Genomic DNA, 16,794 nt, shown 5'->3' on the forward strand with positions numbered 1-16,794 from the left:
CACTCCCTCTCTCTTCATCAACGAAAATAGCAAATTCGCAGAGGACTTTCGTTGAATCCAGGCCATGCATGGCCGATTAAGGGTAAGAATTAATTAGCCGTCCTTTGCCCCTTCAGAAATTCAACGGTTGAAGATTTCGTTTTGTTGTTTTACCCCTCTCCTCCGCTGACAATCTGAAATCTTTCAATAGTTTTCGTCCGTTTGTAGAACTGAAATCCATCTTTTATCTGTTCCATTTTGTACTTTTCGTGACAAGCCTTAATGAATTTTGTCTGTTCCTCTCCCTTCTGATCGAAATCCGAACGTTTTGAACCTTAGAATCCCGCCCGAAAATTTCAGATTTGAAACCTTAGCGAAACCCTACTTCACCCCTATAAATAATGGTTCTTGGAACTGAAAAAGCAGAGTTTTTTTTTTGGGGAGAGCGGCGGTAGTTCCCCTAAAAATTTTAAGTTCTTTTGGTCGCTTCAAATTCCCGTGGAAAATTACTAAGTCTTCCCCAGTTTTTTATATTGTTTTGATATTCATCCGAAATAGAAAATTATTCTGATTCCCTTTTGGTTTCTGCAACTGTTTCGAGTCCTAATAAATTCGAGACCGAAGTCTGTAGTGTTCGAGGCTAGATTCGAGACTCCCGTCCCCACTTCGCTGCACCCGAGGAAGGTCAGTAAGCCCCTTTGCTTAGACATTTCTGTTTGTTTAAATTGTTGTTTATACTATTTATGCTATGTGTTCAATCCTGTATTAGTAGTAAGCCTGATTAGAACAGTTATGTTGTTTGTTAGTCCAAACCAGGACCGTATATGATTAGTTGGGTTTTAGTCGTATTTGTATCATTCGCAAAGTTTAATCATGTTTAAAAGTATTTAATTCTGCTTTTGTTAGCTGGGGTCTGTTTAGCCGAGATTCGGTATGTCGAATAATCTGTTCGATCGATGTTATGCCTATTTCGAATTTTCCTCTTTTAGCATGTTCTTAGTTTAAATCGGAGTTTGGCTATGCTTCTCTGTTAGGTGTTTAATGATTCAATCCCTATTATGTTGAGAATATGGCGTTAGTAGTAAGACATCCCCTGTTGGACTCCATAAGTGTTTTAACTCTCTAGTAATGACTGTTTCTGCATGTTTGGGGTTTAATGTAAAGTATGCACATGATGAATAACTCCCATAGGTTGGATTTTATATAGCTAAAGGAAATGGAGACAACTCCAAGATAGTTTGAGTAAAAGGGATTAGACTGTTATTGGTGTAGCCTTGTGTTTGTATACAGCTGTATGTTTCCAGAATCACTTTGTTAGCCTGAACCTGACTGAGTTGCGTCAATGATGATTATGTGTTGTCTTAAGGTTCAATAATTCTTAAACATCCCGGAAGCCGGATAATCTGCAGCTACCGCTATATACATGTGTGATCTAAATTGATGAAACAGGATTCTTTTGTTTAAATTTGGTGTACTTCCTAAGGAAGAGGATTGTCCAAGTTAGTTCCTTTATTGTTTTCTTTCCCAAATAATGAGTCTTTTCTCAAACATGAAGCAGTTCAGTTTTCTATCTAAGTTCGAATTTGGATAAATTGGTTTTCTTTTATTCTCTCAAGACTTTTCTAGTTGAAATATGAGTTCTCCGTTGAAATTCCCGAATGGTTTGACATGTGCATGGCTTAAGATTACTGAAATGAGAAAATGCGGAAAGTATTCTAATTGGTAATCCCACTCCCAAATCCCATAAAATTCCTAAAAGCATATTTCTAGTTCAGTCCTCTTTAAATGACTGTCGATCTCGATTTGTATGAAAGGTTCATTCATCTTTAAACAAATGTAATTTCAACTGGTCTGATTTCATAACTTATTCAAGGGCATCACATCAGTCTGTTTAATTCGTTAGGGGATAGTAACTGACAAGTTTTAACTGCTGATTACATTTGGGTGTGAAAAGTTTATCGAATGATTGGTATGGAAGAGATCATTAGTTCAACAGTTAACTATGTCCCTCCCTCTGTTTGGAATCCTTGGATTATGCATGAATTTTTATGTTCGTATAGCATGTTGCACCAATGCTAGTCTGATTTGTTCCGGATTTCCGAAGTCCATAACCTCTGCTAAGTGTTGAATTTGTCTGACTAGTATGAAAAATTGAAAATCTATCAGATTGAAATAATTGTAAGTAGTATTTGAAGAGTTCTGATTCGTGAAATTTGTTCTCCATGGATTTGAGATTACTATACTTTGAATATCAAGTTTCTTCTATCTGTGGTATAAACAATGTACGCCATTGCTCATTCATGTTTCTGAGATTGTTAAGTTTGTTACAAAGTGAAGATGTAACTTGGTGCCGAACCCTGGATATAGCCCAACTATTGAGAATAGATTGGTTTTCAGTATTCAAAGTCAATGGCTGCTATTATGGTTGTGGGAATTGTTAGGTGTTTTCAGTTCTTGTGTACTTGAACCTGTACCAATAGATTGTGATATAACGTAGATGACCTTTATTCTGTGGCCGTACATTATTTGTCGCCTGAATATTACTCGGAATACATTTGCATATTTATTGAAGACCGAGAAAGAATATCTTGGATTTGCAAAATATATCAAACAAAGGATTTCTCTTACCCTTGTAATGCGTTAATATGAATGAAAGAAACATATATTCTATTATTACGCTAAATTATAGTAATCATCAGGGCCTAAGTTTATTCAATGAGATGGAATAAATCACATGGGCTGCAGTTTCTTTATTGTTATCTTATTTGGGTTTAAACATTTTCTCTAACTGTCCTTTTATTGTGTTGTGTGTTAATTCCAGTTGTATACTTAGTTTCTTCATTTTATTATATACTAATCCTTTTCCTTTCATTTTTTCATGACCATCGCATACGAGTCCGAGAGACTCGTCCTTCCTTTGCATTCGGTGTTGGGCTGAAAGCCAGCATGATCTTCTCGGGCCATCCGATCAGTTACTGTCCGCAACGGAGGAAAATAGAAAATAAATTAAGGGCAGAAGCCCAATAGACGAGGAACGATTCTGTGTCAAAAATGACTAATGCTAGGCCCAACGACGTATGCATGCCATGATCCATTTAATCTTATTTCAGTCCTCATTTTATTTTGTGCATTTAATCTCATGTTGTTGACTAACGTTTATTTCATGGTCGTATTACTTAGCTAAGATGATTTATAAAAGGGATTAGTATGGGAATTAGTTTAATAACGGGTAGTTAAGTTAAAGGGAATTAATAATTAATACCATCAGTTTCTTTTTCTCCTATTTATGATTAAAACTATTTATAGTATTTACAATATTTGTTTTCATTAGAATAGTTAATTTTTCAAAAATAGCATTATTACATATGTTGAGCTAAGGAATCACGATTTGTTATTACTATCTTAAAAATTAAAATGTCATCAATATGCAAAGATGAGTTCAAATGTATTTTAAATATTTTAGATTAATCCGTTTATACATTTCTTTTAGCCAAATATAGTTAAATAGAGTTAATGAAAAGAAAGACCCGTGCCTTTTTCATCATATTAAAATAAGTCTAGGATTTTCTATTCATATATATATAATTTTTAGTTCGCATTTGCTAAAATCTTCTCTTTGAAAATTATTATGCATAAGTAAATTATTGTATTTTCCACAAGTATTATTTATATAGCATCATTATATTTTCCTTCAAAAATCTTAATAACCTTTATAAATTTATTTTAAATAGTATTTAAAGATATCTTTCATGCAACTTATTATTTTTGTAAATCCTATTTTTAACAACATTATTACATTTTTCTTCAAACTTTAGCAATATTTGTAAGTCATTTTTAGCTTTAATTAATTAACCTAAGTTTGGCCGATAACCGTAAGTTAACGGATCCTAAAGGATGCCTAACCCTTCCTTTTAGGATAATATAGAACTCTTACTTAGAATCCCTTTGGTTAAGCAGACCATTAACGGAGGCTTAGTTAGCTTTACCTTAGTTAATAATTAGGTGCCCTAATTCACCTTAAAATCAATTAGGTGGCGACTCCTTAAAATAAAACAAATAGGAATCTCCAATACGTTGTACCTTAATTTAACCCAGTTAAAATAGGGTATAACACATATCACAAACAAATATGTTGAAACAGAGATTTTGTTGATAAACAATGCGGGTATAATTACTTTATTTTCCTTGATTCTTTTCTCTAATTTTCTCACGTGATTCGAGGACGGGTTAGTAGCGTATTTCTCGACGTAGGATGATTTGGAATTGGATATGTGTGGACTTTCTTGGGATGTATTTGATCTCCATGAAAGGATATTATGGATCTTCTTGAAGTATTTGGTTGTCAAGAAATATCTGTTCACATATTGACCTCTTGTTGAATACCCATGAATTTATGGGATATTTTGAGATGCATTTTTAAGGGAATTGCCACCCTTTATATAGGCGTGAGCTAGGGATTAGGGTAGAGTAGCCTCCAAGAAACCTTAATGGATATTGAGCTTGTTTGGTAGAGGCTCGACCTAAATCCGGTAAAATTTCAGTGTCTACAAGTACATCATAGTTCATGAATTGCTTCAAAATATAAAAAATTAGAATTGTTCTTGCCCATTTGCAGCAATGGAATTCTTGAAAATCTTTCTTCTTTTTTGCATGATTAGGAGTTTCTCATGGCTAACTAATCAGAGTTCCTTAGAGACTTATATAATTCAAGTTGAGTCCCCAGAGAGTCGAATTTCTACTCAATCAAGAGTGATGGATTCAAAGAGCTGGTACCATTCTTTCTTGCCGAATACCATAGCAAGCTCTAGCTCAAACGAAGAACCACGTATTGTTTATTCGTATCGCAATGTGATGAAAGGCTTTGAAGCAAGATTATCAGAAGAACAAGTGAAAGAAATGGAGAAGAAACCAGGTTTTGTATCTGCATGGCCACAGAGGATATTGTCTTTACACACTACTCATACTCCAAGCTTTCTTAAACATGGGCTTGTGGAGAGATGCCAACTATGGTAAAGGTGTGATCATTGGAGTTTTGGACACTGGCATTACGCCTGACTATCCTTCATTTGGCGATGAAGGGATGCCTCCTACGCCTGCTAAGTGGAAAGGCAAGTGTGAATCAAATTTCACAAAATATTGTAACAACAAGCTCATTGGTGAGAGATCCTACACAAAATACAATCGTTTTCCAATAGATGACGATGGACATGGCACCCTTTTTGGCACTGATGCCAAGACAAACCGTGAGGTTTTGTGAAGGGTGCTAATGTGTATGGGAATGCAAATGGCACTGTTTTTGGGGTTGCCTCTCTTGCTCACTTGGCTATTTATAAAGTCTGTGACTTTTTTGGTTGCGCTGATAGTGATGTTTTAGCTACCATGGATGCAGCTGTAGATGATGGTGTTGATATCCTATCCCTTTCCATTGGTGGAAATTCTTTTCCCTTCCATAATGATCTTATCACGCTCGGTGCATATAGTGCCACAGAAAGAGGCATTCTTGTAAGTTGCTCTGCCGGTAATGATGGTCCATATAATAGCAGTACTTCAAATGAAGCCCCATGGATTCTGACTATAGGTGCAAGCACTCTTGACAGGAAAATTAAGGCTACTGTTAAGCTCGAAAACAAAATAGAATTTGAGGGTGAATTAGCTTTTCATCCAAAGGCTTCGAACGTAACATTTTTCCTGCTGTTTGATGCTGCACTTAATGCAAGTGCTGACACTGACAGCCGTTTTTGTGGAACAGAATCACTGACCGACTTTGTTAATAAAGGCAAAATTATTTTGTGCATGGCAGGTGGTGGTTATACGAAGATTGAAAAAAGGACAAGCCGTAAAGGACGCTGGAGGTGTTGGCATGATTATCTACAATGATTCGGATGATGGTGTCACTACATCAGCCGATGCTCACGTCCTTCCTACCCTGGATGTTACTAGAGCTGATGGAATGCAAATTCTTAATTATATGAATTCAACAAAGAAACCTGTTGAGCGGATTACATTTCAAGGAACGATAATAGGAAATAGAAATGTTGCTTCATTTTCTTCTCGAGGACCAAGCACGGCTAGTCCTGGAATCTTGAAGCCTGACATTATTGGTCCCGGTGTTAACATTCTTGCTGCTTGGCCTACCTCCGTGGAGAACAACACAAACATAAAATCTACCTTCAATATTATTTACGGCACCTCGATATCTTGTCTCATCTCAGTGGAGTAGCAGCATAGCTAAAAAGTGCTCACCCTGCTTGGTCTTCTGCAGGTATTAAATCAGCAATCATGACAACTGCTGATACAGTAAACCTCGCCAACAATCCCATACTAGATGAAAGGCTTCTTCCTGCTAATATCTTTGCAATTGGAGCAGGACATCTCAATCCATCAAGAGCAAGTGATCCGGGACTAATTTATGAAAATCCATTCAAGGACTACTTTCCTTATTTATGCAGTTTGAATTACACAAACCGACAAACGGGAAACCTTCTACAACACAGGGTGAATTGCTCGGAAGTGAAAAGTGTTCCTGAAGCACAACTAAATTATCCTTCAATTTCCATCACACTAGGAGACATGTCGGGGATGCTAAATCATCATACATTGTGGAGATAGTTTCATCACCAGGAGTTTCCGTGACTGTTAAGCCCTCTACTCTAAAATTATTCCGAGTTGAACCAGAAGTTGACATATCGAGTGACCTTTTCCAAAGCAACCAATAGCTCAAACAGTGATATAGTTCAAGGATTCTTGAAATGGACTAGTAATAGGCACTCTGTAAGAAGTCCAATAGCAATTGTGCTAATCTAGTAAAATTGCAAGATTATTGGATTTCTAGTATTTCTAATGATTTTTCCTTGTACAATAAACATGTATGGATAAGGCTCCCCTCCACTACCCTTTTCCTCCTGTTGGTCCAGTACATGCTAGATCTTTTACACTTGTTCACTTTTAGATAGAAGGGTCAAGACTTATTTAAAATCAGCCTCCCCTTAACTGTACTTAGACTAGAAATTGGCAAGAGAAAACAAGTCCGAAAATATTGATGAGAATTACCTTCCGGTTGGAGAAAGATTTTCTTACCATGGAAATTATTGGTTCAAGAGAGGAACTGTATAAAAATCAACAAAAACAAAAGCTTTCATTATTTGCAAAATACAATAACAACAAAAGATAGCTAGGAGAAAAAGAAAATAGTTTTTGAGGTCAAATGTGGCCGGCCAATGACCATAAACATATACTATAGTACAGTCTAGCATCAGATATTGGCACTGCAAGAAATCAATCCATGATTCGTTCATACATGTTTATTGTACAAGGAAAAATCATTAGAAATAAAACAAACTACAAATCCAATAATCTTGCAGTTTTACTAGACTAGCACAACTGCAATTGGACTTCTTACAGAGTGCATATTACTAGTCCATTTCAAGAATCCTTGAGCTACATCACTGTTTGAGCTGTTGGTTGTTTTGCAAAAGGTCACTTGGTATGTCAACTTCTGGTTCAACTCGGAGAATTTTAGAGTAGTGGGCTTAACAGTCACGGAAACTCCTGGTGGTGAAACTATCTCCACAATGTATGATGATTTAGCCTCCCCAACGTTAGTCACTGTTCTTGTATATGTTTGAGAATTTGCTCCGAGTGTGACGGAAAATGAAGGATAATTTAGTTGTGTGTCAGGAATACTTTTCACTTCCGAGCAATTCACCTTGCATTGTATAATTTTTCCCACCTGTTGGTTTGTGTAATTCAAACCACATAAATAAGGTAAGTAGTCCTTGAATGGGGTATCATAAATTAGTCCTGGATCACTTGCTCTTGATGGATTGACGTGTCCTGCTCCAATTGCAAAGATATTAGCAGGAAGAAGCCTTTCATCTAGGATGGGATTGTTGGCGAGGTTTACTATATCAGCAGTTGTCATGATTGCTGACTTAATAGCTGCAGGGGACCAAGTGGGGTGTCCGCTTTTTAGCAATGTTGCTACTCCACTGAGGTGAGGACAAGACATGGAGGTGCCAGACATAAAATTGAATGTTGATTTTGTGTTTACTTTGTTGTCAATGGAGGTAGGCCAAGCAGCAAGAATGTTAACACCAGGACCAATAATGTCAGGCTTCAAGATTCCACGACTAGACGTGCTTGGTCCTCGAGAAGAAAATGAAGCAACCACTGGTGCATTTCTATCTCCTAATATTGTTCCTTGGAATCCAATTCTGGCAACAGGTTTCTTGGTTGAGTTCATGTAGGTAAGAATGTCCATCCCATCAGCTCTAGTAACATCCAGGGCAGGAAGGACTTGAGCATCAGCTGATGTAGTGAAACCATCATCTGGATAATTGTAGATAATCATGCCAACACCTCCAGCATCCTTTACTTCTTGTCCTTTTTCAATCGAAGAATAATCACCGTCCAAGCACAACACTATTTTGCCTCTAATAGCAGGGTCAGTCAGTGTACCTGTTCCGCAAAGAGCGCTTTCAGCTTCACTTGTATTCAGTGCAGGATTAAACAGAGGGAAAAATGTTACATCGGAAGCCTTTGGACGAAAAGCTGATTCGCCCTCGAATACTTTTTTGTTTCCAAGCTTAACAGTAGCCTTAATTTCCCTGTCAAGAGTGCTTGCACCTACTGTGAGAATCCATGGGGCTTCATTTGAAGTAGAGTTACTGGATGGACCATCATTACCGGCCGAGCAACTTACAAGAATGCCTCTTTCTGTTGCACTATATGCACCGATCGCAATGGCATCATCATGGAAGGGATGAGAAGATCCACCTATGGAAAGGGATAGGATATCAACCCCATCATCAATAGCTGCATCCATCGCAGCTAAAATGTCAACGTCATCGCAACCCCCGTCACAGACCTTGTAAATGGCCAAATGAGCAAGAGGGGCAACCCCAACTGCAGTGCCAATAGCATTCCCATACAAATTAGCACCTAGCACAAAACTTCCAGCAGCTATGCTGGCAGTGTGAGTCCCATGTCCATAATCACCTATTGGCGAGCGTTCTTTTATGTAGGATCTCACACCGATGAGCTTCTTGTTACACTTTGTAGTGTAATTAGATTCGCACTTTCCCTTCCACTTAGCAGGCGGAGAAGGCATCCCTTCGTCGCTAAATGAAGGATGGTCAGGAAAAATCCCGTTGTCCAGGACTCCAATGATCATACCTTTACCATAGTTGGAATCCCTCCACAAGCCAATGTTCTGCTGCAATCCAAGAAAACTCGGACTATGTGTGGTGTGTAAAGACAATATCCTATGCGGTTGTGCAGATATAAAGCCCCGTTTCTTCTCCATTTCCTTCACTTGCTCTGCTGATAATCTTGCAGCAAAGCCTTTCATCACATTGCGATACGAATAAATCATTCGTGGTCCTTCGTCTGAGCTAGAGCTTGCTAAGGTCTTTGGCAAGAAAGAATGGTACCAGCTCTCTAAATCCATTACTGATGATTGAGTAGAAATTTGACTTTCAGGAGACTCAACATGAACTATATAAGTCTCGAACGGGCTCTGAATAGTTGGCCATGGAAAACAGAAAACCATACAAAAAAGAAGAAAGATTTTCATGGTTGCAAGTAGGATAGAAGAACTCTAATCTCTTGATGTTTTGAAGTACAGTTGAACTACTAGTATATATAGTGGTCTGGCCTTGTTATTTTGACTGGTCATCTGGTTCAACATGCTGGAAACGTTTTCAATTATTTAATCAAATGGAGCAGCTCAATTTGATTAAAGTATTATTGTGTTGGAAAAGAAGAACCATCATTATAAGAAGAAAAATAAAGTTAAAAGGAAGACTCAAGAAAAGAACGAAAAAGAAAGGACAGTGAGTGAAAGAGTGACTAGGAAATAGGAATAGTCTATTTGAACTCTTTCCTATAATTGATTATTCTTAATGGCCATATGCCAAATCTTGATTTTCGTAATTGTGCTCCTGAGAAGACCTAAATTTTACTTGCTAAACTGTTTTATGTTTACTGCCAGACCAATTTGTCCTCATAGAAATATATGGAGCGACAAAGACAGTGAAAATTTATATAGCCGATCATAATTTTATTGGAATAAAGGCATAGTTAGAGTTTTGGAGGAGGAGTTGAACTAGAGGAAAATTCATATGCCAAATCTTGATTATCTTAATTGTGCTCTTGGGAAGACCAAAATTTTACTTGCTAAGAAAGACATTATGTTTACAGCCAGAACAATTTGACCTCATATATAGATTTATATGGAGCGACAAAGACAGTGAAAATTTATATAGCCGATCACAATTTATTTGGAATAAAGGCATAGTTAAAGTTTTGAAGGAGGAGTTGAACTAGAGGAAAATCCTTTTTGAGCTGCAATCTTACAATAGATGACTCTACTTTTTATCCATTTTATCAAAGTGACTTACCTTTAGTATTTTCTTTTTTCATGAAGTAGTAGTAGTATATAAATCTATTCCACGTCAAAAATAAGTGGGTGAATTGCACAAATAGGCTTTCTTCGCGCCGGTATTTAAAGATTGTTCTCTCTGTCACTCGTGGTACCTCATATAAACTTATTCCATTTATCTATCAGATTGTCATGATTTCTAATTTTCACTCATGATGCCTCTAGGGGCGGATCAAAGCTTTAGGTACGGGTTCCCAGGATCCAAGTAGCTTTTGCTCATACCTAGTCTATATACTAAAATTCCGTCAATTTTTTTAAGATATTTGATTGTAAACTCAGTTATCATTATAGACCTGGTTGAGATTGTTATGGGAACTCATACACTTCAAATCCTGAATCCACCTCTGGATGCCTCATATAAACTTATTCCAGAAACTTCATCAACAAATTCGTTACCATAAACTTTTATACCACCAAATCCTCAACAAGTTTGTAGAGTGAAATTACCCGAAGAACAAAGAAAACTGTGTATCAGCATGAAAATCATGGGAAGATGGACTTATATCGAAAGGATAAATATGCCATTTACCTTGCATAACAAACAAACGGAGCCTATTTTCGCAACAAAATGAAAAAAGGGAACATTATCTAAAGACCATCCACACTAGGGGCCACTCCGTGCAATATCATGAAAAAAAGTGGTGGTAATGGCACTAAAAAGTTTTAGGGCCAGGCCAATCATCATACTTTGTTCACTGATTAGTAGTGGCATGCCCTATTTTCTATTAAGCACTAAAAATTCTTTTCAATTCCTAATTGAGTAACATGTTAAGAGTGTCCATCTTATAAATTGAAATAAATACATGTTCGAAGAACCCCACTACTTTTATACTCCTAATTCTTAATAGTTTTTGGACACGTGTGTTGCGTGTCCCATGTAAATTTGTGTAGACTCATTAGAACGATAAAAATTCTATGAAAACATGTGTGAGAAAGAAGAAAACGAAAAAGATAAATTAATAAAAATCTGGTAAAAGGTATATGATACATAAATCCTAACAAAAGTAGGACAGCAATTATTGTCATATATGGTATAGAACAAAAAATAGCTTCATATATGGGATGTATAATAACCCTAAATAAGTACTATAATATCTTCTGCCAGATCCACTGCCTAATCAAAAATGCATATAGGAAAATTTACCGAACAACTGCTTCACCTATTTATTAGTTGGATTAATATTATCTTAATTACTCACAACAACTTTTAGTATTCTACAGTTATTGGCAACGAAGAGGTTCGATAACTTAAATTTGGTTAATGTACAATTTATGAAGAACTAATTTATTTATTTACTTGAGAGTATATATGATGATTTACTGTAAAAGATTACTACTATTTACTATTTAAGTAGATATTTTATTATAGGGGCAAAATCGTAATTCAACTTTGAAGGTAGGAAGTTCCCTCTTTTAGTATGATTAGTTTTTGACACGTGTGTTGCACCTGTATCCATGCTAATTAATACCAACTTCTTAAAGCATTAGAAATAATATTCGAATAAGTGCGTGATGAGTTGCAGAAAATTTTAAAGGGAAGAAAACATGCTTAAATTGATGATATTGAGCTTATACAATCGATATTTATTATTGTTGCCAATAATTTTATTCAACGAATAACCTTTTCTTATTCAGTGCATTTAATATATCAAATATCCAGCTTATGTGATATTTCAACAACACATAGTTTAAATGTGAATATGAGCAACATCACTTATAGTTACAAATTCACGTCTTAAAGTTTGTGCCTTGTCTTTAAAAAAAAAAAAAAGCCTCCACTTTCTTTTGCATACATATACATATCGAAGGCATCGTTGTCGAATGAAAGTAGTATTCTGTAGAAGCTGCACGGAAATTTGATTGACATATGTCTCCATTAGGATGGCTAGTTTATCATTGTCAACTTCACGGTGTGCACCAGTAAAAAGAATTAGAAGTTATTTGTTGTAGAGATACTTTATAATTATTGACATAAGTGAATTAAATTGATATACGTAAATCATAATTGCACGTATATAAGTATCCTTTGTTAAAAAAAAAAAAAAAAATTGGTACCCTTTCTCTGATTCAAACATATGAGTCCTTTCATCTGTGAATTTAACAAAAAAAATATTAGTTGAATCATACATATAATTGTAAAACATAAAAGTAGTAGTGTACCTTTGTTTGCAAAAAATGTTGAAAGTACACCAAGCAGTGTGTATTTTCACAGAAGAAGCACATAATGATGAAGTAAAGGATCAAAGGATAGCATTTTATAGCATCTCATAAGAATATGAAAGGTTTTTTTTAAACTGATAGTAGAAGATAAAAGAAGCAAAAAATATTTAATTAAACGCATAACGTTGGTGAAATTAAAAGAAACTGAAAGTGGGGAAAAAGGGACAAGCCTTCTTTCAATAAAAGCTTGCTGAAAGCCAGAAAGTGGGAAAAAACAGACAAGCATTCTTTCAATATAAGTTTGCTGAAAGCCTTAATATGTACACACTAATGTACACACTATTAATATTTGTGTCCGTGATTGGGGAAGCAAGCAACTTCATCCAGTAATATGTATGTATAGTTTAAAATGAGTAACTATAAAAGTGAAAGATTGTTACCAATTTTGTGATGTCGTAATCCAAATAGCCTGTTGAAAGAATTAAAACACCAAATTTAGACTTCATAGCGAATGATGAAGGGAATAAACATATACAAAATAATAAACGTCACATTCAAATAAGAGCTCACTTGATGTATTGGGAGTAAATCTGTTTTTATATAGTAAAAAAAAAAAAAAAAAAAACTGAGCAAATTTGTTTGTGGTATTAAAATAAAATTCATTTGAATGTCATGGATCCCCTTAAACGGGAGTTATCACATCATTATAATTACAAAGTTAACAACCTCGTAATCTCCTGTACAAATTTGAACTAACCATGTGTTTGAAACGGAGGGGACACAAACTACTCTGTCTCATTTTTATAACATTGTATATGACAGAATCACTATTTGGGAACTATTAGGGGAGTTTAGTATTTCCTATGTTATTATATCTTCCTTAAAACCAGTAAATTTAAAAGTGAAGAGTTTTGAACATGAAAATGACAAAATCTGTAAAGTTGTGTTAGAAAATAGAAGCTAAAGGTAAGTTGTTACATACCTGCTGAGTTTGTTTCTGCCGATGGTGAGGGGTATGCATAGGTTTGATGTCCATTTATAGCATATGGTTAATGAGCAAAATTTAATGGAAAGTCATCATTACTGCTACTGACTTAAAGAAGGAGAACAGAGAGGCAGAAACGCTGTAGAAGTTGAGAACGTGTAGAGAACTATTACAGGTTGAGGGCAATTAAATTAGGCAGGGTGTAAAAAAAAAAAAAATTAGGCAGGGTGTAATAAATATTTAAGGTTATTACTGTCCTTGAGAATTTGAAATGTGCCAAAGTTTAGGATGTAGTATGCCATAAATTTTTGGGATGAGAATGTGGGGTTTAGGATGCAGGAAAAATGGCATTAATTACTACTAATTGAGATGAGAACGTGTGATCTAGGATGCAACAAAATGGCATAAATTTTAATTGGGTTGAGAACGTGTTGGGATTTGAAATGGGTTGTGGGCAGCCCATTTAGTTTTTTTTTTTTTTTTTCCCCGGATTTTGCCCTTCATTTGGGGTGGTCTTTAATTTTTGCCCTTCAAATTGGTGGTCTTTAAGTTTTGCCCTTCACTTAATACCCCGAGGTTGTGGGTTCGAACCCCAGCTTAGTAAAATAAAATAAAATCACAAGACAAAATTTCGCAAGGCAGAATTTTGTAAATCTGGTCATGCGAATTCGTTTAAGACAGAATTTGGGCCTTAAGACAGAAATGTGCAAATTCGCCTTTTGGGACAAATTACTTTTGAAAGACAAAAAGTTAAAAACCACCATTTTGAGGGATAAAAATTAAAGACCACCCAGCGAAGGGCAATCCTGCAAATTGCCCTCTATCATTCATTAAGGTGTAGAAAATATTTAGACAATGGGGTATTAAATAAGGCATTTATATCAATACTAACACATTCAACTGGAACGTGGGATGGTTTCAACTTTTGTTTGTATTGCCAGTTTGCCACCTAATAAATGAGAATTTAAAAAATGAGGGAAGTCATGAATGATTTGAATAAAAAATGTATAGAAAATAAAAACATATTAGCAATTGATATCTTACATGGCTGAAAACCTCTCTCCATTAAGTTGGCAAGAGGTAATGCAGAGAGCTGCTTTAATGTGTCAACTCTAATATGCTCATTTTAATTTTGTATTTTAGTAGAATGTGTAATTCCCTCTTTGTACAAAAATATTACTCTAGTAATTTTTGCTTGAAGGATAAAAATATCGTTTAACTTTTGAAAGGCAACTTTGAACTATGGGGCTTCCTACTTGTAGAATAGTATAGATAGATATGATGATTCTTACTACTTTTATGTTTCTTGACACTTCTGTCAAGCGTCAACCAACTTTTTATTTATTATCGTCAGTAATAGAGGCAAGACTTTCACTAAGTTCATCATCTACTAAATTTTATTTGACTTTGTATGTATAGTGTAATTTTCTGGCAAAGGGGTTTCAGGTATGATGAACCCCCTTCCGCTCCACCCCTGATAACCATGGTGTAAGGCCAACTTGTGTGCACCTCAATACATCTTCAAAGAGCCTGACTACTCTTCATTTTTCATGACACTTCTGTCAAATGTCTATCTCCTAATGTTCTTTTTATGATGGTAGTGTCTAGATAAGTTTGCGTGCAGTTCAATAATTACTTGCTACCTTCCGCCAATACAGATACCAGATAATTCTCTAGTGATTCTTGTAGAGGCAACTCCCAATGTGAAGGAATTTGGTGGTACCGATTCATGATGTGGACCTTTAATTGGAGGCCATGTATCCAATTCTGGTATTTTAAAACCAAACATTTGAGCTATTAATGGTAAGTGGCATGAATGGGTCATTTCGGTCATGACGATCGCATAAATAGACCCAACTATTAACGAGTGGCATGAATGAGTCTTTTGTTCGATGGCATATATGAGCTTTTTCCCTTTGATTTTTAAGCAGCAAAAAGTGGAGGGGAGCCTCATCCATACATATTTATTGTACAAGGAACAATCATTAGAAATAAAAGAAACTAGAAATTCAATATTCTTACAGCTTTTCTAGACTTGCACAACTGCAATTGGACTTCTTACAGAGTGCCTATAACTAGTCCATTTCAAGAATCCTTGAACGACATCACTGCTTGAGTTGTTGGTTGTTTTAGAAAAGGTCACTTGGTATGTTAACTTCTAGTTCAACTCGGAGAATTTTAGAGTAGAGGGCTTAACAGTCACGGAAACTCCTGGTGGTGAAACTATCTTTGCACTGTAAAATGATTTAGCCTCCCTGACGTTAGTCACCGTTCTTGTATATGTTTGAGAATTCGCTCCGAGTGTGATGGAAAATGAAGGATAATTTAGTTGTGCTTCAGGAATACTCATTCACTTCCGAGCAATTCACGTTGCATTATAGAAGGTTCCAAACCTCTTGATTTGTGTAATTCAAACCACACAAATAAGGTAAGTAGCTCTTGAATGGGGTATCAAAATTAGTCCCGGATCACTTGCTCTTGACGGATTGACATGTCCTGCACCAACCGCAAAGATATTTGCTGGAAGAAGCCTTTCATCTAGAATGGGATTGTTGGCGAGGTTTACTGTATCAGCCGTTGTCATGATTGCCGACTTGATAGTTGCAGGAGACCAAGTGGGGAGTGCACTTTTTAGCAAATGCAGCTATTCCACTAAGGTGAGGACAAGACATAGAGGTGTCGCAAATAATATTGAAGGTAGATTTTGTGTTGGTGTTATTCTTAACAGAAGTAGACCAAGCAGCAAGAATGTTAACACCAGGACCAATAATGTCAGGCTTCAAGATTCCAGGACTGGCCATGTTCGGTCCTCGAGAAGAAAATGAAGCGACCATGGGTGCCACTAATTTATATAGGAAAGCGCTTTCTATTAGTAACTCCGACTAATTTAGACTTATCGCGCAAGTTCCATGAAAGGAAGACACTCTCTACTTCAGAGCTTGGACCAAAAACTTCTAATTAAGGGTGAAAGGATAACAATCATCTCACTACACGTCTACATCCCTTGGTGGTTAATCTTACCATGACATAACTTGAAGAATTAATTGAACTAATGACATGTAGCAACGTTGAATGAGTTTTTCAAACCAACCTATAAGTATGAACTAGAACTACTTTTCTTTAGTTTCTGTTAAGGTTGAATTATTTTACTATTCAATTTTATTAATAAGGTGTCTTTGTTTTATATGAATTACTTTTTAAATTTAAAGATACGTATCAACTCAACAAT

At 35.9% G+C, this 16,794-nt stretch overlaps 1 protein-coding gene and 1 pseudogene across 1 annotated transcript; one reads left to right on the plus strand and one right to left on the minus strand.

Annotated features, from left to right (window-relative positions):
• Window positions 1-4,596: 4,596 nt before the first annotated feature.
• LOC132041087 (subtilisin-like protease 4) lies at window positions 4,597-6,783 on the plus strand (annotated as a pseudogene).
• Window positions 6,784-7,345: 562 nt separating this feature from the next.
• On the minus strand, window positions 7,346-9,556 carry LOC132041092 (subtilisin-like protease). The gene has a single exon (XM_059431866.1). The coding sequence runs from the start codon at window positions 9,551-9,553 to the stop codon at window positions 7,346-7,348; it is 2,208 nt and encodes a 735-aa protein (XP_059287849.1). The 5' UTR covers window positions 9,554-9,556.
• Between the last annotated feature and the right edge of the window lie 7,238 nt (window positions 9,557-16,794).

This window comes from Lycium ferocissimum, chromosome 12 (assembly GCF_029784015.1).
Source record: "Lycium ferocissimum isolate CSIRO_LF1 chromosome 12, AGI_CSIRO_Lferr_CH_V1, whole genome shotgun sequence".
Taxonomy (NCBI): domain Eukaryota; kingdom Viridiplantae; phylum Streptophyta; class Magnoliopsida; order Solanales; family Solanaceae; genus Lycium; species Lycium ferocissimum.

Excerpts from the sequence above, each read along its gene's own strand:
- LOC132041092 (XM_059431866.1), bottom strand. The coding sequence starts at position 9,553 with ATGAAAATCTTTCTTCTTTTTTGTATGGTTTTCTGTTTTCCATGGCCA.